This window comes from Sarcophilus harrisii, chromosome 2, assembly GCF_902635505.1.
Source record: "Sarcophilus harrisii chromosome 2, mSarHar1.11, whole genome shotgun sequence".
NCBI lineage: Eukaryota > Metazoa > Chordata > Mammalia > Dasyuromorphia > Dasyuridae > Sarcophilus > Sarcophilus harrisii.
The window spans coordinates 211590459-211613956 of record NC_045427.1 but is presented as its reverse complement, the minus strand read 5'-3'; the positions used below and the strand labels follow the sequence as shown (position 1 = coordinate 211613956).

The window sequence follows — 23498 nt, the reverse complement described above, 5'->3', positions numbered from 1 at the left end:
CTTTGAATCATAGAAATAAATGGAAAAGAGTTAAGAATTTGTAAGCTATAGCATCAGTTAATTGGGGACTCTATCCTCCAGATTTCTATAAAACTGACAAGGCATGGCTACAAAGGCAAGGGGATCAGCTTCCAAGTTGATTAGCTCGCAAGCAAGTTGGTTTGCTGTGCCAACTACAAGATTGAAATAAGCCTAGGAGTCTGGCTGATCCTCTGTGTCAGTAATTATCTGGTGATTGGGTTCTCATTGCTAGACTGAACTCACAGTAGGCATCAGGTTCATAATCTCATCCTAAGAATGGTAGAGAATGAGCCATACTCCAAAGATACATAACACCCACCAGGTTTCAAGTTTCTGAATTGTTGGCAATATATTTCAAGGTATTTTGTCTCCTGAGACTCAGGAATTCTGTCAATTTTCAAAGCCCTACAGTGGACTTGCACAGCTGTTTTTTGTACCTAAAAATGCCACAAGGTCTTGTCTCTGTTAGTGAAATTCAGTCTTGGACAGGTCCCTTATACACAGAGAGCCCTTTGTGACCTCGTATAAATTTTGAAAAAGTTACTTGATAAGAATCAGACTTCTCAGCCTTGCAATACAAGCCATGATGAAGGCACCAAGTCGGTACTCCCATTTAAATAATGTGATCTTGTTCAGGCTAAGAGAAAATTAAAATGTCTTTTATTTCTTTTTATTTCTTGTCTTTTTTATTTTATTTTTATTTCATATTGATTGAGAAAGTTCACCAGAATTTCAGTGCTCATGTGTTTGAAAGGCATGATCAAGTATTCATAATGTCCAAACTACATTATCAAGGTTGTCTTCCACTCATTCCAAGATTGAATTGAAGAAAGAAAATGCCCAACACCAATTTAGCTGTTCTATAGTTATATTCCTTGGACACTAACAGAAATTATCCAAGAGCAACAATTACAAATGGTGAGTTTGTTTGGATCTCTTAGTAATGGTTTTAGGGGCCCACCTAGCTTCCTTTTGGGGTACAATCATGCTGACAACTATAAAAGCTGGATGACCCCCTTCTTTATGTTCACACATATGTACCTATGTAACTTTTTGTCTCGTGCTCATTCAATGTACAAATTCATGTATTTGGGAATAGGAGTAAGAGATAAATTGGCAGGAGATCTATGAGATGATCCAATCACTCTGTAGGAATAATTTATCTACCTTTTTTGTCTAGAAGACTTCCTTTGTAAGGAATTCCATCCCCATCAATCTTAGCCTAAAGGGAGAAGTCCATAGCTGAAATGGTAATCTTGGGCACTTATTAGGCATGGGCCCAGGTTTTTGATTTGAAAAACAGTTAAATTCATGCAGATTAAGGATTACACTACCTCTTCCATAAGAGTCCAAAAACCACCTGAGTGTACATTTTACAGACTAAATCCAGGACTATCTGTCCTTTTCGATAATCTGCCTACCATGTAAGGGAGATACCTCATAGCACACTTAAGTGTCTCCCAATTTTTCCTGCTCCTGAAGATCCCTTTCTTGTACAGGCTCCTGATGCAGATTTCTCCCTCCCCTGGCTGAAATACTGGCCTGAAACTCTAAAGCCAATCAGTACTTGGATTCTTTTTTTATTTTAATTTTTTTTTGCCTTGGGAAAGAGTGGGGCCAAAGTATCTTGACCATCGCGGGTGTCCTGCTTCATCTTTCTCCTCCTCCCCATTTTGATTTTCAACCCTCTTTTACACAAACTTATGTTTCTTTCCTCCTTATTTTTCTACGATTTTAGGAGAAAACAGAAAAGAAAAGGATCTTTTTCTACACAGTCAAACCCAATGACTGGGCTCACAAAGAAACAAAGATAGCAAAGGCCTTAATGATCTTGGTCCGTATCCCGGGGAGACCAATGTCTCCTTTTCTGTTATAATACAGACTGAATCTTGCCCCCATGACTGCTTCTTTTCTATGCTCATGAATTCATCTTTATTTCATCCAATCAGTCAGGCAATGAGTAAGCAAACATTTATTAAACACTTTCCTCAAGAAGCTCACATTTGAAAGGAGGAGAATATTCAAAAAGTTTTATTTACAAAATATAGCCAGTGGAAGTAAACATTAATCTCAGAGGGAAGTCATGAGCAGTGGGGAACTACTGGGAAAGACCTTTAGCACAAAGTGAGATTTGAGCTGAATTTCCAAGAAGCCTGAAATCCAGGCGGTAGAACTGAAGAAAGAAACTATTCTGGGCATGGGGGATAGCCCCTGGAAAGTCATGGAATTTGGAGATGGAGTGTCCTGTGTGAAGAATTATAAGGAGGCCAGTGTAAAGTATAAGACTGGAAAAGTATGAAGGGACCAAATGATCAATGAACTAGACTGTGACATCTATTAATCCTGGCAGCTCTGTAGGAACCAGAGGCCCCACTAATTGTTTCTTTATTTCACAGAAGCCTTTTCTAAATATCTCAACCAGTATTGCCTCTTCCCAGCCCCTTAGTAGCTGTCAAAAATCATTAACTTAACTACTTGTGATCAGCCTTCTTGTGTCTCTAGCATAGAAGTTAGTTGTGTCAAGTTTTCAGTGTGGGTCCTCAAACACAGTTTGACCCTGAGCTTAAAGCCCATAAAATGTCTTTCATCTTCCAATGTCTCTTCATCTGATCAAGAGCAGCTCCATTTAATTTTCTTAGGGAAGTAGTTCTCAAAGCACAATTTGCAGTTTTGGAGACCCTTTTAGAGGGTCCATTAGGTTAAAACTCTTTTCATAATACTAAGATATTTTTGCCAATTAAAATATTCCTCCATTTTCTAACTATATATCTTTGTGAAGCCAAATTTTCTTTGTATACTTCATCCAAAACAACATGTAACAGATTAAATGCATTAAGCTGTCTTCTATTAAACCAGACATGAAAGAGATTTGCAAAAAAGTATGAAACAATGCCTTTTCTCACTAATTTTTTGTTTTAGAAAATAGAATTATTTTTCATTAAAATATATTAATTATTAACATGTAGTGGCTTTGTTATTATTATTTATAATGAATAAATATTTAAATTATTTTCCTTGTAAATTCCCAATGTGGTAAATATTAATAGCTGTGACCCATATCTTTTGGGATCCCACTGGGGTCTTTAAAATTTTTTAAGAGTATAAAGGGGTCCTGAGACGAAAAAGTTTGAGAACCTTTTTCCAGAAACAAATGTGGGCACAGAAGATAAAATTCTGGGACTGCCATCAGGAAGATGAATTTAAATTTGATTCATAGACTAGCTATATGACCTTAGGTAAATCATTTAACTTGTATCTGCCTTAATCTGTAAAATGAGGAAAATAATATCTAATTGCCAGGGTTGTTGTGAGGACAAAAGAATTGTAAAGTGCTTTCACACATTAATATCAGTGTCAAATTGCTAGCTATCAGCTGTTATCATTATCACCTAGACTATTCTGCTTATCCTAGCTTGTAAGTCATGTAGTAGCCAGCTCCCCTAGTGTGAAATTTCTCAGTACAACAATAGAATGTAAACTACTTGGACAGAGACTGATTTTTCTATATTTGTATCCTCAAGTGGTAGCAATTGTAGGTGATTGATAAATGTATATTGACTGATTAACAGAGAAAGGGGGAGGGTTTTATTAAATTACTGATACTGAAGTCTGGAAGATATGAAAGGATTCCTAGAGGAGTATAGGCAAGATAAAATTTCTTATAGTTATTTGATAGTTTCAGTCATGGAAGTTTAGTGATCGTGATAATGCTGGTCCAACCAATGGCTCAGAAAGTTTATTACAACTAAGAAGAAACCAGCCTGACAACTTCAAGACTTACTTGGCTCAGTTCTCTTCGTTGCCTAGCCCACTGACCACCACCAAACTTAGTGGCCCCTGTGGAAACACTCCTAAGATTAACATGTCTATTCTCTATGATCACCTTATGATGTAGGTATATGGGACCCCACAGAGTACGTCTGTTCTCTGTAAGGGGCCAATCAGGAGCCTGCAGTTAGCCAAAAGCCTTGCTGGTGTTTGCCTCTGACCTTGCTGAGCTGTGACACTCTTCCCTCAAACTGGCCCAAACCAACCTTAAGTCAACTGTTCCTGCAAAAGATGCTGCTTCCATCTCCCTGTTCCTGGGAGAGATTGTCCATTCTTTTTCCCACGCCCTCCCCTGAATCTCCTTTTTGTGGTTTTCAAGCATGAATCTTCCATGCCTTTCCTGAGCTGTGGACTCTTTGTACCTTGTACTAGAGAGTCTGATTTTCCTCCTAATAAAACCTTTCGGCTTTCAGCCCAGCATGGACTCCTCTGCATTTGGGGGTTGGGCTTTTACCTGGTTGACATCACTAATAATAATGATTTTTACTTCAATATCCTAGCTAGATGCTGCTACTGCCACAGGCTGGGGTGATATATTTGTGACACAAGTTCAGCTGTTCTCCTTGTAACCCTGCTACATCTCTCTAGTTTCCATGCTAATGGCTTTCTATCTTCTCTCCCTTTTGCCCCAAAGTATATTTTAAATGTACATGTCCATATGTGTATAAATGTATATATTTTGCATACATATGCAAAAAAGAGAGAACCTAGGCCATAGAAACATGCAGAAATTTGTGAACAAGTAGATTTTAAAATTAGCAAACAGTTCACACTCCTGGGGCCCTCATAGCATCTGGCTCCCACTGTGGCCAGATTTTTATTTTATTTTAGAGGAGTTTCAACAAATTTATCCTGTTTGAGGCAATTTGGGACATGTATTTGTGCAGTTCAAAAAGAAGTTAAAGCCTTTCTTTATTGTTCTAGTTCAGATGATGTTGACATATTGATAACTCCAGTGTCCAGCACCGAGTATATTGTGAGGAGGGAGTCCATATGAAGGTATATATGCATGTCTAAGAGCAGAAATATAGTTCCTACCTTGGGTAGATAAGTAACTAGCCTTGGGTGGTATAAATGATTATATCCAAGTGTGTAGGAGAGCTGAACTAGGATTTATTTAAGGTTTCTAAATCCTACAAAATGAGGGAAAGAAGGAAATGGCAAACCACTCTAATCTCTCTGCCAAAAAACAAAAGCCAAACCTAAATGGGGTCATGAAGAGTCAGCCATGACTAAAATGATTGAACAAATGACAAAATCCTGTGCAATTAGGTGGCATAGTGGATAGATCTTGAGTCAGGAAAACCTGAGTTTAAATGTGCCTTCAGTCACTTATTAGTTGTATGAACCTGGACAAATCACTTAGCCCTGTTTGACTAAGTTTCCTCCTTTGTAAAAATGAGCTGGAGAAAGAAATGGCAAACCACTTCAGACTCTGTTAAGAAAATTCCAAATGGGATGAGAAGAGTTAGAAATTACTGAGAAAAAAAAAAAGAACAGGCTCCTAAATAAGATACAATTAAATTTATCTGATTAAATAAAAGTTTATTTCATTAAATTAGATAATATGTGTAAAGCCTTTAAGAAGTATTTAATAAATGGCCATTCCTTTCCTTTTCCCTTCTGCCTCCTGAAACAGTGGGGATAATTCTCTTGGGCACAGATTGCTAATGCTCTCTGAAAAAAAACCAAACACATATGCACAACATACTTAAGTTTAATGTGCATTACATTTTCTAGAGTCTAGACAATCAATGAAACAAATCAAACCCTGATCTATAGTGTCTGTTGATTTCAAAAAAATCACATTGATAATTTAACAAAATGTTCTTGAAGGAGTTGATTGTCTTTCCAAGTTGTTAGAAGAAAAAAGTCCTCAAGATCACTGTATGTAAACATGGCTAGTTTGACAGAATCAGTTCTGAAACCAGGGTTCAGCAGAAACCTCTTCCCCAGAACGAACAACTTTTTTTTAGCCATTTTTTCAGTTGTTTCTGATTCTTTTTGACTTTTTGGGTTTTCATAGCAAAGATTCTGGAATGGTTTGCCATTTCCATCTGCAACTCATTTTACAGGATTTAAAAGCCTACAATGCACTAAAGTCTTACTGTATTCCCTCATCATAGCCTAAAAATGAGAGGAACCCAGCATGATAAATCCTACCACATAGTTAAAGTTCAATTTCATTACTAACTTGTCTACAGAGCGATCGATTTTTAAGATATTGGAACTCACAAGGTCATCTGGTATAGAAAGATTATAATCTGCCAGGGCAGGGAACATTTAGGCCAATGAAATCACAGATGCTAGAAGTATTGAAGTAATACTTTTTGGGGAGACAAGGGATATCCTTGTAGGACTCATGTTCAAGAGTATTTCTTTGAGATCACTGTTTCAAAAATATAGTTCACAAGTCCTTACTATTGCATTTCCTGGTAATCCAGGAGACATAACTGACCCAAGACAAAGACATTTACTAAAATAGCATAGTAAGAACAGGATCCTCGGAATATTTTCACCTAGAAAATTGGGATGTAGCCTTTTACAAATATACATGGTGTCCATGGGAAGAGTGAGCACAAATTTAAAGTGCAATGATAGTAAGGGAAACATGGGGAACTGGACACCCTTTCCCACCTCACCCAACAAATATTCATATAATCTTTTCAACATTTCTAGTATGAGAAAAACCGGCAACTCTTGGGTGGAACTCAATTTAAACATATTTGGAAAATATTTAACAAAATAAAAATACAGTAGGATAAAGATAGTGTTAAAGTGAGGTTTTTGAAATCAATGTGGTTGACAGGGATCTTTAGTTTTCCTTGTCTCTACTTGGGTTTGACATCCATGAATTAGATGACTTTCAAGATCCTTGTCTTAATATAAAAATAGAGGAAACCTTTTGAGTCCACTGGAACCTTTCAGTTGTAACTGTGTGATTTTATGATCCTAATGTACAATGAATCATCACTTTTTCATGAAGCCTTTCCCAGATGATAGGGTATCACTCCCCTACCTTGTGTTGCATTTAGTGTGTGTGTGTGTGTTCTCTACATACCTTTATGTGTATATGGGGCCGTCTCCATTAGACTGAGCTGCTAAAAAGCAACAAGGACGCTTTGGGCTTCTCTTTGTATTCCCAGTGCTCAGTACAGTGCCTGGCACATAGTAAGTGCTTAACAAATGCTTGTTGCTTGATTGATTCATTAACTGAACTTGAGAAGGCTGAAGCAGCTTCTTTACCAGGTGCCTCTCATTACTGGAGAGCCCTTCCTTTTAATGAGCTCTTTGCTGTAGCTGGTCCTGAAAATGTCAAGGACACAAACAGAGGCTTCCACTTTCTGGAGGGAATTTCTGGGGGAAGGGTAGAGGATTCCCCCTGTTCTCTCTCCTTCTCAGGTGGTCCTTGCATGATTTCAACTGTTTCCCCACAGAGTTCGGCTCTCATCGGTGCCCATGGATTGGTAGAATGTTATTGAATCATTTCAATCATGTTCAACTGTCTGGGACCGCAATTTGGGGTTTTCTTGGCAAAGATACTGAAGTGATTTATCATTTCTTCTCCAACTCATTTGGCAAATGAGGACATTGAGACAAACAGGATTAAGTGACTTGCCCAGAATCACACAGCTAAGAAGTGTCTAAGGCCGGCTTTAAACTCAGGTATTCCTGACTTCAGGGCTGGCACTCAAATCCATTGCCCCACTTAGCTGCCATAGGGTGGAATGGGGAAGAGGATAATTCCTCTATGGAGGGCAGGGAATATCTGGGTAAAGAGAAGGATGGGGCCTTGAGTTCAGTCATCTAATGAATTATAAAATCTACTCCTCCTGGTTGCAAGCCAAGTTATGTAGGTTCTCCTACAATGTTAATAAATTTCTATTTTGATTTTTTTGATATCTTTCTAATATCTTATTGAATGTCTTTCCTTTCATACACTTTCAGTCTCTCTGCTCTAAGCCCTACCCTAATTTCTTTTTTTTTTTCTACTAAGTTATGACTCCTGAATCCTCCCCTTTAGACACTAAGTTCCACACAAAGTGGCAGTTTGCTTTTCCTTCCCCATATGGAGCAATTTATCTTCCACCATTCTTCCCCCTCATCACCTGCAAACCATCCTTCATCTATCTTCTCTCTGAAACTACCTCCTATTTACACTGTGTGTACAGAGCTTAAGGGCAGCTAGGTAGCATAGTTGGGATCTGGAGAGAGAAAGACCTGAATTCAAATCCAGCTTCAGACACTTACTAATTAAATGACCCTGGCCAAGTCACTTGACTGCCATTTGCCTCAGTTTCCTCATCTGCAAAAATAGCCCTATCTCCCAGGACTATTGTGAGGAATAAATGAGATTTGTGAAGAGCTCAGCTTAGCACAGCACCTGGCACATGATAGGCTCTCTATAACTGTCAGCTGTTACTTTTATTAGCTATTGTATTTTGCATATATACAGTTATTTGCATACTGCCTCTATCATTCAAATATGAGCTCTTTGAGGGAGAGGATTCTGATGTTTTATTTTGTTTTGCTTTGCTTTTGTTTGCACTCCCATGACTAAGCACAGTGCCTGGCACATAGTCTGTGCTTTACTACATGCTGACTGACTGGCTGACTGGTTTAAGAGGAGGGATGGGGAGCAGGGAATGAAGAAGTCAGGAAGCTCATGGGGCGTAGATACAGAAAAGCTACCACTTCACTGGTCTTCCAACTGCTTTTTGTTCGGCTCTGGGCCTTGGCCGGGCTCCTTCCTTCCCTTGCTGTCTGAGATCAGAGGTTGGCAGGGATGGCTGTTGGCCTGGACGTTAAAGAGAGAGGAGGGAGCCCGCAGGCTGCTGCTCTCACCCTCATTAGAAGAAGGATGGTTTGCAGGTGATGAATTCCCAAGGGGAAAAATGCCCTTTTTTCATCATCACAGGAGACTGACTCTTTTGCCAACAAAGAGATAACTGGGGCATCAAATACTCAGGACCTTGTGCCGAAGCCCATATGGCTTAGTTCCTACCCATAGTCGATCATTAGCCTGTGGCAGCAAATCTCAGCTCCCTGTGTCTTTTTTTTTTTTTTTTTTTTTTTTACTTAATGTGCAACCCTCTTTCTTTTGGGTGAGGCAGCAGAAATGATTGTTTCTCGGCGTAAATGCTGAGGCCACCAGCTTCCCCTTGACTTCTCAGATATACATGTGATTGTCACCTGAATACATCCCTTCCTACTCAAGAAAGAGGGCTGATGTGGCTCACTGGACTCACCAATAGGATGTAATAGTTGAGAAAGGGGAATTCTACATTGAACAGGAACATCTACAGGCAACCTCTGAGCTCAGGATATAGAGCCCAGCCTGGGAGGTGGTGTAGTTGTTGGAAAAGAATCGCCTGACTTCTTAGAAAAATGCCTGGAAAATTTACAAATGATCATTTTTTTCAAGACCAAATCAATTCAATTCATAAGATCATAGATTCAAAGTTGGAAGAAACTCTGGAGGTCATCTACTCCAATCAAATGAAGAACTGAGGCTGAAAGTGGGAGATCTGTCCAAGTAGATGAGTCCAGAAAGGGTAGCAATTTTCAGATATTTTCTTTGGCAAACTGGATATAGAGTATTCATCTTCCCCCAGGTTGGGAAGGAGGTACACTGCCTTTTGCTTGACAGTCTTCTTTTGTACCTTTCTTTTGTGTGATGTCTTCCCCCATTGTAACGCAGGCTTCTGGAGGGCTGGGTCTGTTTGCCATTCTTCATGTTTAGCACAGTGCCCAGTGCGGAGCAGCACTTAATAAGTGCTTGTTGGCCGTATGTACCCACCATCTCCTCTCTCTCATACTTCCCACTTCAAGAGTATTTTTACTTTTGCAGCTAGACAGAACAGCGGATAGAGTATTGGATTTAAAGTCAAGAAAACCCAAAATAATGCCTCGGACACTGACTTGGCAGTGGGATCCCAGGTGGGGCACTTAACTTCTCTCAGTCTCGGTTTCCCCATTTGTAAAACAAGTGAATAACATCATAGGCTTGTTGTGAGAATGAGAGATAACATATATAAAATGCTTTGTCATCTTTAAAACATTATAGAACACAACTTCCAGGGGTGGATCTAAGATGGTGAAGAGAAGCCAAGAAGCTCCTCAAACTTTCTAAGTTTCCCTTGAAAACCCCATGAGAGAGAGAGACCCCAAGTCTCTGAACAGAGTGTGATGGAATGAAAGCATTCTCTGGCTCAAGATATACTGAAAAGCTTCAAGAAAGGTCAGTCTCACTGGGATTAAAAGGGAGTTCAGCCCAGCTCAGATAGACTCTGGGAAAGCTGGTGAGAGGGTCTTAATCACAGCAGATCAGCAACTGAGACCCTTAATCCTGGCCTAGTAGAGAAGCAGATGGGGGGGAGGCAGCTTTCAGTTCCAGCTCAGAAAGCAAACTCTGGAAACATCTTAATCAAGATGTTTCCTGGAAAGACCAGATAAAACTACTCCCTGAAAATACAAGGGGTCCCTATGCTCAAAGCCAAGGCTCAGAGCTTCACAGAAAATTCGGGACAGTGGTCCTTTTACCTCAGGAGCAGAGTTCTAACATAAAAGTACAAAAAAAGGAAATACCAAAAGAAAAGGAAAGAAAATGAGCAAGAAACAGAAAGGAACTTTGACCATAGAAAGCTACAACGGTGACAGGGCAGACCAAAACACCAACTCAGACAAGGACAGAATGTTCACAGAGGAAATCTCAAAGAGTGATATGAATTGATCTCAAGCCCAACGAAGCTTCTTGGAAGTGCTCACAAAAGACTTTAAAAGGCAAATAAGAGAAAGAAGAAAAAAGGAGGAAAGAAAGGTACGCAAGAGAGAGTCAGCTTGGAAAAGGAAGGAAATTCCTTAAAAAATATAATTGGCCAAATAAAAAAAATCCACTGAAGAAAACACCACCTTCTAAATTAGAATTAACCAAATGGAAAAAGAAATATTAAAGTTAATTGGTGAAAAAATCACACAATAAAAACTAGAATGAGGCAAATAGAAGCTAATGATTCTGTGAGATATCAAGAATCCATCAAACTAAAAAGAATGAAAAAAAATGGGAGGAAATGTGAAATACCTCATTGGAAAAACAGCCAACCTGGAAAATAGATACAGAAGAGACAGTTTAAAAATCATTGGCCTATCTGAAGGTCATAACCAAAAAAAGAATCTGGATAGCATTCTTCAAGAGATCATCAAGAAAAACTGCCTCAATATTCTAGAAACAAAAGGGGAAATAGTCATTGAAAGAATCCATTGAGTACCTTTGGAAATAGCTCTCACAAGAAAAACCCCAAGAAACATTGTTATAAAACTCCAGAACTACAACTTAAGAAAAATACTGCAAGCTGCCAGACAAAAGCAATTCAAATATCAAGGAACAACAACCAGGATTACTCAGGATCTAGCAGCTTCTACCACAAAGGACTGGAGACCCTGGAATACCATATTCTGGGAAGGCAAAGGACCTAGGGTCACAACTAAGAATTAACTACCAGAAAGACTGAGCATCATCTTTCAGGGAAGATAATGGATCTTCAATGAAGTAGGAGACTTTCTATTGGAAAAAGTCAGAACTATACAGAAAATTTAATCTTCAAACACAGGACTCAAGCATAGAAAGGTAAACAGGGGAAAATATGTTATTTAAAGGTTAAACTGTTTACATGCTTAGATGGGAAAACAATATCTGTAACAAACTCTATCACTGGGGCAGACAGAGGGGGATGGCCTGAGGATGTAGTTGTGAATGTATGATATGATGATATCAAAGAAAAAGACATTAAGGGTGTATTGGAAGAAGAGGAAAGGGGACAAAATAGGTCACCAGAAATGCAAAAGACCTATTACAATTGAAGCAAAGAAGGGAGAGGAATGAGCATTGTCTGAAGCTTGATCTCATCAGTTTTGGTTCAAAGTGGGAATAATTTAATCACTCAGTTGGATATAGAATTTTATCTAATCCTATATAGAAGTAGGAGGAGAAAGAGGAAAAGAAAAGGGAGGAGCAGGATAGAAAGGAGGGCAGAAATACTAGGAGAAAAGGTAAGAGAAGAGAAGAAGGGTTGATAAAAGATAAAGTAGTGGGTGGGGTAGGTTAAAAAAACCAAAACAAAACACTACTAAGGACAGGGTGGAAAGCAGGTACGAAAGTATATAAAGGGAAGAAAATAGGACTAAGGGAAATACAGAGCTGTAATCATAACTATGAATGTGAACAGGATGAACTTTCTCATAAAACGGCAGTGAATACCAGAGTGGATTAAAAAACATAATGCTACAATATGTTGTTTACAAGAAGCACCTTTGGGGCAGCTAGGTGGCTCAGTGGATTGAGTGGCAGCCCTGAAGTTGGAAGGACCTGAGTTCAAAATCCAGCCTCAGACACTTATTAATTCCTAGTTGTGTGACTCTGGGTAAGTCATTTTACCCCCCAAAAAACAAAAAAACAAACAAAAACCCAAGAAGCACATTTGACACAGAGAGACACATACAGAGTAAAGGTAAAGGGCTGGAACAGAATTTATTATGCTTAACTGAAGCAAAAAAAGCAGGGGTAGCCATTCTGATCTCAGATAAAGCAAAAGTAAAAAAAAGAAAAAATAAGTAAAAAGTAAAAAAATTAAAAGAGATAAGGAAGGAAAGTACATCTTGGTAAAGGGTACCATAAATAATCAAGTAGTAGTGATATTAAATGTATATGTACCTAGTAGTAGAGCATACAAATTCCTAGAGAAGATATTAAGCCTGTTACAGGAAAAAATAGATATCAAAACTATATTAGTGGGAGACTCTCCCTTCTCAGAATCAGAAAAATCTAATCACAAAATAAATAAGAAAGAAACTAGGGAAGTTAATAGGATCCTAGAAAACCTAGATATGATAGAACTCTGAAGAAAATTGAATAGAGACAGAAAGGAATATATCTTTTTCTTGGCAATACATAGCACCTACACAAAAATTGAGCATGTATTAGGGCATAAAAACCTCACGATCAAATGTAGAAAGGCAGAAATAATAGATGCTTCATTTTCAGACCATGAGGCAATAAAAATTATAATCAAATTCTAAAGAATGAGTGGGTCAAACAAATCACAAAAACAATCCATAATTTCATCCAAGAGAATGAAAATAATGAGACAATACACTAAAACCTATGGGATGCAGCCAAAGCAGTTCTTAGGGGAAATTTTATCTCTCTAAATAACTACATGAATAAAATAAAGAAAGAGATCAATGAATTGGGTATACAGCTGAAAAAGCTAGAAAAATAACAAATTAAAAAACCCCAATTAAATATAAAATTAGAAATTCTGAAAATAAAAAGAAAGATTAATAAAATTGAAACTAAGAAAATGATTGAACTAATTAATAAAACTAAGTTAGTTTTATGAAAAAAAACCCCCAACAAAATAGATAAACTTTTGGTTAATTTGATTAGAAAAAGGAAAGGAAAAAAAACCCAAATCATCAGCATCAAAAATGAAAAGGGTAAACTTACTACCAATGAAAAAGAAGTTAAAGCAATAATTAGAAGCTATTTTGCCCACTGTATGGGGGCAAATCTGACAATTTAACTGAAATAGATGAATTTTTACAATAATCTAAATTGTCCAGATTAACAGAAGAGGAAATAAACAAGTCATTAATTAACTCCCAAAGAAAAATCTCCAGGGTCAGATGGATTTACAAGTGAATTCTTCCAAACATTTAAAGAACAATTAATTACAATACTATGTAAACTATTTAGAAAAATAGATAAAGAAGGAGTTCTGTCAAATTCCTTCTATGACACAAATATGATACTGATATCTAAACCAAGAAGAGCCAAAACAGAGAAAGAAAATCACAGACCAATCTCCCTAATGACTATTGATGCAAAAATTTTAAATAAAATATTAGCAAAGAGATTACAGCAATTTATCAACAGAATAATCCACTATGACCAAGTGGGATTTGTACTAGGAATTCAGGGCTAGTTCAATATTAGTATCAAAATCAATTACTATAACTGACCATATCAATAACAAAACCAACAGAAATCATATGATAATCTCAATAGATGCAGAAATTTTTTTTTGATAAAATACAGTACCCATATTTATTAAAAACACTTAGCATAGAGATAAAGAGAGCTTTCCTTAAAATAATAATAAGTAATAAGGATGATTTTAGGAAGGCTCTCTCCTAATCCTGACTCCTTGTCTAGTTTGCCATATATATATATATATATATATATATATATATGTATATATGTGTGTGTGTATATATATATATATATATATATATATATATAGAGAGAGAGAGAGAGAGAGAGAGAGAGAGAGAGAAAGAGATAGACATAGACAGAGAGAGAGAGAGAAAAACAGAGAGACACAGAGACATTCACAGACAGTGAGACACAGAGACAGAGATAGAGAAATACAGAGAGACAGAGAACCAGAAAAAGAGATAGAGACAGAAACAAAGAGACATACACAGAGACAAAGAGACACACACAGAGAGACAGAGACAAAGAACCACAGAGAGAAAGAGAGATATGTTGTGAAAATAGGAAAAGATTTGAATATTTTGGGTGAATGGGGATGAGGAGTTGGGGATGACACTGAGAGTGTGAACCTGGATGATTAGGAAGATGTAGTCTCAGATACCCTGGGCACTTAAATCTTCAGTTTCCTCATCAAAATGAGCTGGAGAAGGCAAAGGCAAACCATCCCAGTATCTTTGCCAAGGATATTCAAATGAGATCATGAAGACATTAATCTTAAAGACATTAGTCAGACATTAATGAAACAACGGAACAACAATAAAACATGACATCCAGTTCAAGATGGCCAAATGTCAGTTGGCGAAGTGAAATTGGAAGTGAGGAGAGAGATTAGGGATGAAATGAAGAGTTTGGATTAGAACGTCTCTCAGGTTCCTTCTAGCCCTAAATTGTATGGTTTAATTAGTTCTAAATCCAGTTCATGAAGACTTATGGGGTCACTAAGTGGAAACTCAGATAATAAATCAGGTTTTTGATTCTTAGTCCAATTCTCTTCCTATTAGACCAGATTTAAAAATTAATTAATGCAAAAGTTAATTAGTCAATTAACTTAAGCTTGTAAAATTTGCATTGGTTTTGGATACTTTGACTAGTACCATTGTCCAATTATTCCTTCCTGGCCATTCCCCTTATTCAGACCACCGGCTGATTTCCCTTACATCCTGAGCTGCTGGCATATTACTGTCTTTCAAGTTCATTCAGCCCTATCCTAATTATTTCATCTATCAAACTGTTTACCTAGCAACCTCACTTACTGGGCGAGGGCGAGTCTCCCGAAGGAAGGATTTGAGGTCTCCTCCAGCCATCAGCTCTAGGAGGATAAATCGGGGCAGGGCCTGCAGGCTCACCCCAATACAGCGAACAATGTTCTGGTGGTTGAATTTGCTGCAGAAGAAGAAAGGAATGTTAAAAGTTAACTGTGTTAAAAGAGACTTGTTCAGCTGTCTAAGTGCACTCATTCTTCCATAAGAAATTATACTCTGCTCACTATCCCATTCAGAGTTCTTCCTGAGAAATCACTTAGGAACAAAAAAGCAGGAAAGCTCATCTTTCTTTACTAGTTTGTGAACAGACAGACTTAGCTTCCTAACCCAATGTTTTCAGCTTCTCATATTGATCAACTTGAAGCAACCTAATATTTTTGAAAAACAGACTATATTTATTTATAATTGAAGCCATTAGAATTTTAAAATTCACATAATAATTAAAAATTATTAAATATTTAAACATTAGTTAAAGAGAAATATACAGAATACATATCGGGTCACTTTTTGGGCAACAGTAACCCAGGTAAGTTAGAGTTAACTAGTTGGAATCATTTTGGGGTTCTAGAAGATCTTAGTACTTTTCCAAGTACCACAGAGCCCTTGGGATATTTAGTTTTGATGATAACCTTTTACTGTCATGTATTAGAAGTAAACTTGAGAGTTCAATCTAGTTAATGTCTTTGCCTCCAACCAGAGACCTATTTAAATTTTCCCACCCATATAAGAGTTTCCTATAACCTAGGTAAAATCTACCATATTGAGCAGTGGTTCTCAAAGTATGATGTAGAGCAGGGGTCCTCAAACTACGGCCCGCGGGCCAGATGCAGCATCTGAGGATGATTATCCCCCTCACCCAGAGCTATGAAGTTTCTTTATTTAAAGGCCCACAAAACAAAGTTTTTGTTTTCACTATAGTCCAGCCCTCCAACAGTCTGAGGGACAGAACTGGCCCCCTATTTAAAAAGTTTGAGGACCCCTGGAGCCTAGAGAATCCTGGGGATCTCTGAAATCCTTTTAGAGGGTCTACAAATTCAAAAATAGTTTTTATTTCCAATATGGTAAATGTCTATAAATATAATCCAGATAATCAAAAACGCTTTGGAGAGATCCTCAATTATTTTTAATAGGATAAAGATACTGAAAACAAAAGTTTGAGAACCACTGATATTGAGTATGAAGAAGGAATGAAGGCTCTTTCTCCAGATTACTGGAAATTTTTAAGTCCACAGAAAAGTGGAAGGGGACAGAAGTGGTATGCAGGGACATGGTAGCTTCCCTCTACCAAGAAGAACTGATGATAGCTATCTAGGTCCCAAGGCTACTGGCATTTCTTCCAGTTTCCCTGAGGACAGATTTTCTGTGGTCAGAGGGCTAAGTGAAAGAGTAGGGCCAGAGGACGATGTGAAGGCCACCTTCCGTTTGAGATTTCACCATTTCATGAGAGATTTTCTGTGTTCCGCACTCAGTTTACCTAATGATCAACGCTTCCATGAGGAAATCCAGCTCATCCTGTTCTGAGCACACCTCTGGAAGGGTCTGGACACAGACAAGAAAAAGGAAGAGAGAAGGGAAAGTTTTAAGTCAGGATTCATGAAGGATGATAAGCTTTTCAGAAGCAGCGACTTAGACCTCAAGCCTTAGAGCCTGTGGAAATGTGGGTTATCCCTTACCTTAACTGCCACCTGGAGTGGGCTGGGGTCACTGGGGATTCCAGATACTTGGCCTTCATACACTTCCCCAAAGGCACCATGGCCCAGACCCCTGGACAAAGCAGAAGAAAGAGTGAGATGGACAGATTGGAAGCCTTCAGAGGCTTAGGCAGTGGGTTCTGATTATACAGTAATTTTTTTTCCTGGAATATACTAGGTATAGTACATCCACGGATTCAGGATGAACCAGACAAGCAATAGGGCACAGTAGCTAGAGCTCTGGGCCAGGAAGACCTAAGTTTAAATGTGGCCTCAGATATTCAGGAGCTGTGTAAAGATGGGCAACTCATTTAACCCTGTTTGCTTCGGTTTTTTATCTGCAAAATGAGCTGGAAAAGGAAATGGCAAAGCACTCCAGTATCTTTGCCAAGAAAACCCAAATGGGGTCATGAAGTGTCATGAAGAATCAACTGAACAACAACAAAGATAAGCGGTTGCTGTTTAATGATGAAATTTTACATAAATGAGTCCTTCTCTTAATTAACATCTAGATTTATAAAAGATTGAAGAGGTAATCCTGGTGTTTTGCAAAAACAGATTCTTCTATAAGCATAAAAAAAGATTTGCTTCTTTTAAATACATTCATTCAAACTCAGGAATCACAGGGAATTGAAAAAGTAGGAAAGCTTATCTTTTCAAATGTATTAAGGGTGAGAAGACTTGAAGGCTTCGTAACAAGCTTATGAAATACCATTTTAAAAATGATACATTTCACAATTTATAATTGAAAGTTTAAAAAATTTTAAATACATATATTTGTTTTGTTAAAACTACACCTAATTTTTAAAAGAAAAATAGGTAGTCTAGATTTTAAAAGTTAAATAAAAGAAAATATTGTTTGTTTTTCACAGATCACAAAATTTTAGAATTGGAAGGAACTTCACAGGCCATATCCCATACCTGAAAAAGAATCCTTTCTACATCATACCTGACATGTGGTCATCCAGCCTTGAAATTACCTTTTCCACTTCCTGCCTTAAATTGACACTGGGCTTTGTGGATTGGGACAGCAGGGACAGGCTTCCATGACCCCATCTCTGAAGCCTGCCTTTCCTCATAGGATCAAGAGGTTTAGAGCTGGACAAGGTTTCAAAACAACATCTAGTGGAACCCCTTTATTTTTAAGATAAAGAAACTGAGGCCTAGAAAATGACTTGGCTGGTGTCACAAAGGATTTAAACATAGGTCCACTGGCCCATCCAGCATATCAGTGATATTGATAAATGGCTATTGTCTTTCCAATTAGTGCGGGACAAAATTTTCTCCCTAAATATCATTGTGAAGACAGAACACTTGAAAGTTATCTGCTGTCCCAATTAGTAAGTATAATAACCAAATGTTCATTCAAATTTGCTGATGGAAAGCGGAGACTGAAAATAAACCTTTACTTTAAAATATGTAGTGGAAGCTGTCTAAAAATGAAACCCCTGGCTTTCTTTTGAATTGTGAAGTGTATGCTCTAAGTTATATAAAGCAGCAAAAGTGTATTTTTTTTTTTTTTTTTAGCAGAAAGAATGATTAGCTCTTGTAAAGCTTGTGTGAAATGCTCTTAGGGATTGCATAATCCTCTCTTAGTAAAACTTCTTAAAATGAAGGGGCTTGATTAGGTTACTCCTACCTGACTTAATTATCAGGTCTAAGTCAGTGGGAATGTTGGCATGTCAACATCAGACTAATTCCATTGAAACTTCAATTTTATGATTTGTATAGGATCTTCAATTTAACACTGAAACATACTATATAAAACACTGAATTCAACCTCCTAGCCTTACAAACAAACAAACTGAGGTACAGAGAGATTATCCAGAATCACATACAGAGTAGCATCTGAATTGGGAGTTGAATATAGGTCTTCTGGATTTCAAGTCCAGAACTCTAGAGTTAGAAGGAAATTTAGGGATCATTTAATCCCAAGTTTTGCATTTTGCAAATGGAAATCAAGACCTATAGTAGATTTGCTTTAATTCATATAAGTAATAAGTAAAAGAACTGGGATTAGAACCCAGTTTCTTGTTTTTTCTTTCTTTTCTCTCTCCTTTCCCTTCCTTTCCCTCTCTCCCCCTCTCCTTTTCCCTTTCTTTCCTTCCCTCCTCCCTCCCTCTCTTTCTCTCCCTTCCTCTCTCCTCTCTCTCTCTCTCTCTCTTTCTCTCTCTCTCTCTCTCTCTCTCTCTCTTTCTCTCTATCTTTTTCTCTTTCTCTCTCCCTCCCTCCCTCCCACCCCCCCTCTCTCCTTGAGCTCTGCCATCTTGGATGCTCCGGCCCCATCCTCAGACTCAGTCAGAGAAGGCAGACTGGGACATACCGAATGAGGGAGATGTTTTTCCGAGGCACCTCCTTGAGGTCGCTGATGGACGTGGTTTTGCCGGCAAAGCAGTAGTTGGGGTTGTAGTCGGTCATGATGGTGGAGGTTCTCAGTTTGCTCAGCTTGTACTCGGGGCTCTGCAGTTCCATCTGCATCGCCTGGAGCTCCTGATGCTTCCTGCGGTACACTGGGGACAGAGACAAGCCCCGCAGCGGGGGGCTTAATGGATGTAGCCAAAGGAGCGTCGAAGCTCCGGGGGCATTTCTGGTGCATCTCACTGAGAAGTCCATCCCAGACTGAGCAGACCAAGATGATGTTCAGGGAGAAGAGTAGGAACCCAAACACAGCAGCACCCCACAGAAATACCCCGAGGAGCATCGGCCGCAGAGGCCACAGTGTTGGCTACTCTGAGAGCTCTCAACACTTGCTCTGGTTCCTCCATTGGAGTCCTATGCCAGTGACCCTTTGTATCGAGGAGGTGCCTTTGAAGGTTACACCTGGGAAGCCTGAGATATAGAAAGGGCTGCAGAAAGGCTTCTCTGTGGGTCCGCTGGGACGGAAGGTGTTTACCTCCAAGCAAGGTGTGTCACCTCTTCACTAAGAAGAAAAGCTCATGCAATTTTGGGAAGGGCCTAATGTTTCAGCCCAGGCGCCGGACAGACGCCTCTGCAGAACTGTGTCAGTTTTGGTGTCATAGTTCCCCCCCCCTCACTCTTTAAACATTAAAAACAAACCATCCTCTTGTTTGTTTTCCCCCCCATCTTTATTTCTGAGCCCCTCTCCCCACTCTCCACCCCCTTTTGGACACCACACTAAGGACACTGGCACATTGGGGAGCATCTGGAGGCAGGTAACCAGGCTGGTGAAGAACTTTGTGACCCCGCCACAAGTGGAGTGGAGAAGTTTCCCAAGGGGACACGATAGAGGAAGTCTGAGGGAATTGTGGAAGCAAAGAACAGCTTGGGCTGGAAAGGCCCAGGTGGTCACTAACAAGTGGTGGGCAAAGGCCTGGGAGCAGGACACATTTCTCCCTATCCATAAAGAATGAGGCTAAAATTGGGGGCGAGGGGAGCCTCTCCATAGCTGCTCTCTCAGTGAAAGGGTCCCGTTCTCCGTCCCTCCACCCTCCTGCCATCAAGGCTCTCTAAACCCTCCCGAGAAGACCCAGAAACTTCATGCTTCCTCAGTCCGAGAGCCCCCCAACCTGGCTCCTCCAGCACTTGCGATTCTATGGGCCCAGACTACTCACCAATCATGATGCCCGAGAATGCAAGGACCAGGGCAGCCACCAGGGCTGAAGTCACGACAGACAGTATCAGGGAGAGAGGCAAGTGGGGTTCAGAGGTGGGAGGCACTGCAAGACACAGCAGGAGGGGGGACTGAGAACCTCAGAGGCTTCGGCCTTTCCCCCCCTCTCCCCCCAAGCCCTGCTGCCAGCTCCGGTCCTTCCTCATTCTGCACATTCTGGAGACTTTTTCCTCCTTTTAATGAGCTTAGATAATTTAGGAGCAGGAAGAAAGTGCTTCTCTCTTATCTAAAGAGCTCAAACTAGCAGTTTTTGCCCCTGGGGCAAGTGGCACAAAAATATATTCTCACTTCTACTGGGGTTTGAGGGTCTAACAGAGACTGTCAATCACTAGGGATGTCACTGTGGTGGGAGACCACCTGGGGGTAGCCACTGAGGGATAAGATGGGGAAAGAAATACCCTTTTGCTTTAGCCTCCCTATTCTGACTCATTATTTTTTGTTAGTTGGGTGATAATCTCAGTTGTTTCCACGGTACTAAAGGAGTGAACATATATTGGATTGAGAGTCAAGACAAGAAACTTCCATTTGAGACTCAGCTCTAAATGCCCATGAGTCGTGGGACACAACTGGTGATTTGTGTGATTTACCAGTGGGCGACTCAGTGACTTCTAAGGTCTCTCTGAGCATGAGACCTCTCTCCAGGCTGCTTTTAAGCCCTTAGTTCTCTTTATCCCAGCAGGAAGAGGGGCAAGGAAACAGTGCTGTGAACTACCATAGGACCAGCCCCTCTCCCTGCAAATCTGCATCCCAGCAGCATTCTGGCCCCAGGATGCGTTCTCACCTATGCAGGAGACCCCGTCTTCGGCCAGTATCGTGCCATGGTCGCAGAAACAGATAACTCTGTGGCTCTCTGGGTCAATGTGGCACTCATCCACCTCACAGTGGCTGCAGTTCAAGTAAAGCTTGATGTTCACCTCCCCATGGCCCTCCATCACTGGGGTGACAAGGGAGGGACAGGAAACACGGTCATCCTGAGCCGGGGGGCTGCCCTCCTGCCTCCCCCTCACATCATCTACCAATGCTTTCACAGATGGGGAGGGACCGGAGGCTATCCTGTTCTCCATATGGTTTCTTTGGGTTATCTGCACATTTTTTCCTATGTCCCCCTGGGTAGGACCACTCCAGGGAGTGAAGGCTACGCTGTTTGAGGGGAAGTAGAAGATGCACACATTTGTCTGGGTGGGCTGGTGGGTGAGTAAGTAATCATATAGGGGTCTTGACAGGGATTATGTGTATGAGTGTGTGAGTGTAGAATGTAAGTTTTTTGAGGGCAGAGACTATTTCACTTTTGGTTTTGAATTCCTTGACTAGCACAATACCTGGTATGTAATAGTTACTTTTATAAATTTTTGCTGGGCCTGAACGGTCATTTTTTTTTTGCCTCTTTTCGTATATTCAGTGATTAGCACAGTGCCTGATGTATTAATAGCTGATTAAATTAGTTGGTTGGAGGTACAGGAGCTTCCTATTTGCAAGTGGATCTCTATCATGGGACCACAGACCCAACAGCCCCTTGACCTATATTGTCTTGAGGCCCAACTGTGGCCTGGCCTGGAGGGACCTGACTGCCGCCATCTGAGGGAGAGAGGGGGTACCTTTCAGAGCCGGGGTGTACAGGATGCCCATTGGACTGATGAAGGAGACCCCATCCTCCCCATCCATTTCGGGGTCATTGTTCACAGCTGCATTACCCCCTGTCGCAAACCAGAGAAAAGCTGAACACTGGGTAGGGAATCATGACACACACAAACACAGACACATATACATAAGTCACAGCATGCTAGCAGAGCAAACAGCTGACATCTTCCCAGGGTCCTGAGGGAGCCGACATTAGGCAGGGCAGAAGGTGTGCTATGATGGGGGGCAGGTCAGAGCAGGGCAAGGCTAAGCTCCACAGGCTCCTGTGCAGGATGATGCCGTTGCCCACTTGGCAGCTGTAAATTGGGGGCCCGGAATACCCAGGGGTACTGGATAGGTGCCATACTGGCCTTGGCGTGATCTCCAGGGCATCTAGTCCAAACTCATTTTATATATAAGGAAACCGAGGCTCAGGGAGCTCAAGAATCTATAGGACTGGCCCAAAGTCACTCAGGTGGGAAATGGAAGAGCCAGGATTCGCCCCCAGACCCAACAAGACTAGGCTCAGCCCTCTGAGCTGAAAGCTCCCCCCCTCTCCACCCCCACTTCTCAGACCTGTCAGGTCAGGGTAGTAGGAGATGAGGGGCCTCGGGATTTAGTGCAGGTCCTTCCCTGGGGCGCCTGTTCTTTGCTCAGAAATAAGCCCCCGCAGTCCTGGCCTGGTCTCCTCACCCTCCCGGACCCGGAAGATGAAAGCATGACCACACAAGCGTCTTACACGAAGCGTTAGAGTAAACAATCACACAGAGATCACAGAGCATGCACAGTGCCCTGCTCTAAGGGGGCTGTGCCACCTCCCCTCCTCTTGGCCCGTCAGTCCTAGCTGGTTGGGGCAAGAGCCAAGAGGAGGGCAGCCGGGTCAATGGCCCTGCTGCCCGCTGAGGAGCCTGGGGGCCGGGAGGGGCCGAGCCCCGGAGCATCAGCGCGGAGAGTGGCTTCTCATGGGCCGGCACCAGTCCGTCCCTTAGGGGGCCGGCCTTGGCTCAGAAGCAGGCGCGGCCGCCCCGAGGGAGGCCCGGACGGGCAGAGGCTGTGAGCAGCCGTCCCTCCCAGGGCCGCAGCCCGGGGTCCCCTCTGGCGCCTCGAGGGGTGCTCAGAGTCACAGGGAGAGGTCGGAGCCTCTTCTCCCAGTAAGGCCTGGGCGGGGGGGACAGGGAGGGGGATCAAGAACCACATGAGGTCTTGATGCTGTCCTGACGGAGGCCAAGGCAAGATGGCAGCAGGGAGGCTGTCACCATGCCCGCCCCGGGCACATTCACCCCGCCCGGCTAAGGAGGGGGGCCGTGGCATCACAAGGCAGGGTCAGGGGAGGAGAAGAGAGGGAAAGGGGCGGGAAGGCCAGGGACCAGGGAAGTGGGGCTCAGGCCTGCCTG

General features: G+C 41.0%; 1 protein-coding gene across 1 annotated transcript in view; it reads right to left on the bottom strand.

Annotated features, from left to right (window-relative positions):
- ALK (ALK receptor tyrosine kinase) overlaps positions 1-22315 on the bottom strand; it is a 49598-nt gene extending 27283 nt beyond the window's left edge. The window contains exons 1-7 of the mRNA XM_031951322.1: positions 22083-22315; positions 21269-21421; positions 20429-20533; positions 19180-19366; positions 16839-16929; positions 16640-16704; positions 15157-15286 (exon numbers count right to left, since the gene is read on the bottom strand). Of these exons, the coding sequence (XP_031807182.1) occupies positions 15157-15286; positions 16640-16704; positions 16839-16929; positions 19180-19366; positions 20429-20533; positions 21269-21421; positions 22083-22149 (798 nt within the window). The 5' untranslated portion in view covers positions 22150-22315. The remainder of the gene's footprint in view (positions 1-15156; positions 15287-16639; positions 16705-16838; positions 16930-19179; positions 19367-20428; positions 20534-21268; positions 21422-22082) is intronic.
- Between the last annotated feature and the right edge of the window lie 1183 nt (positions 22316-23498).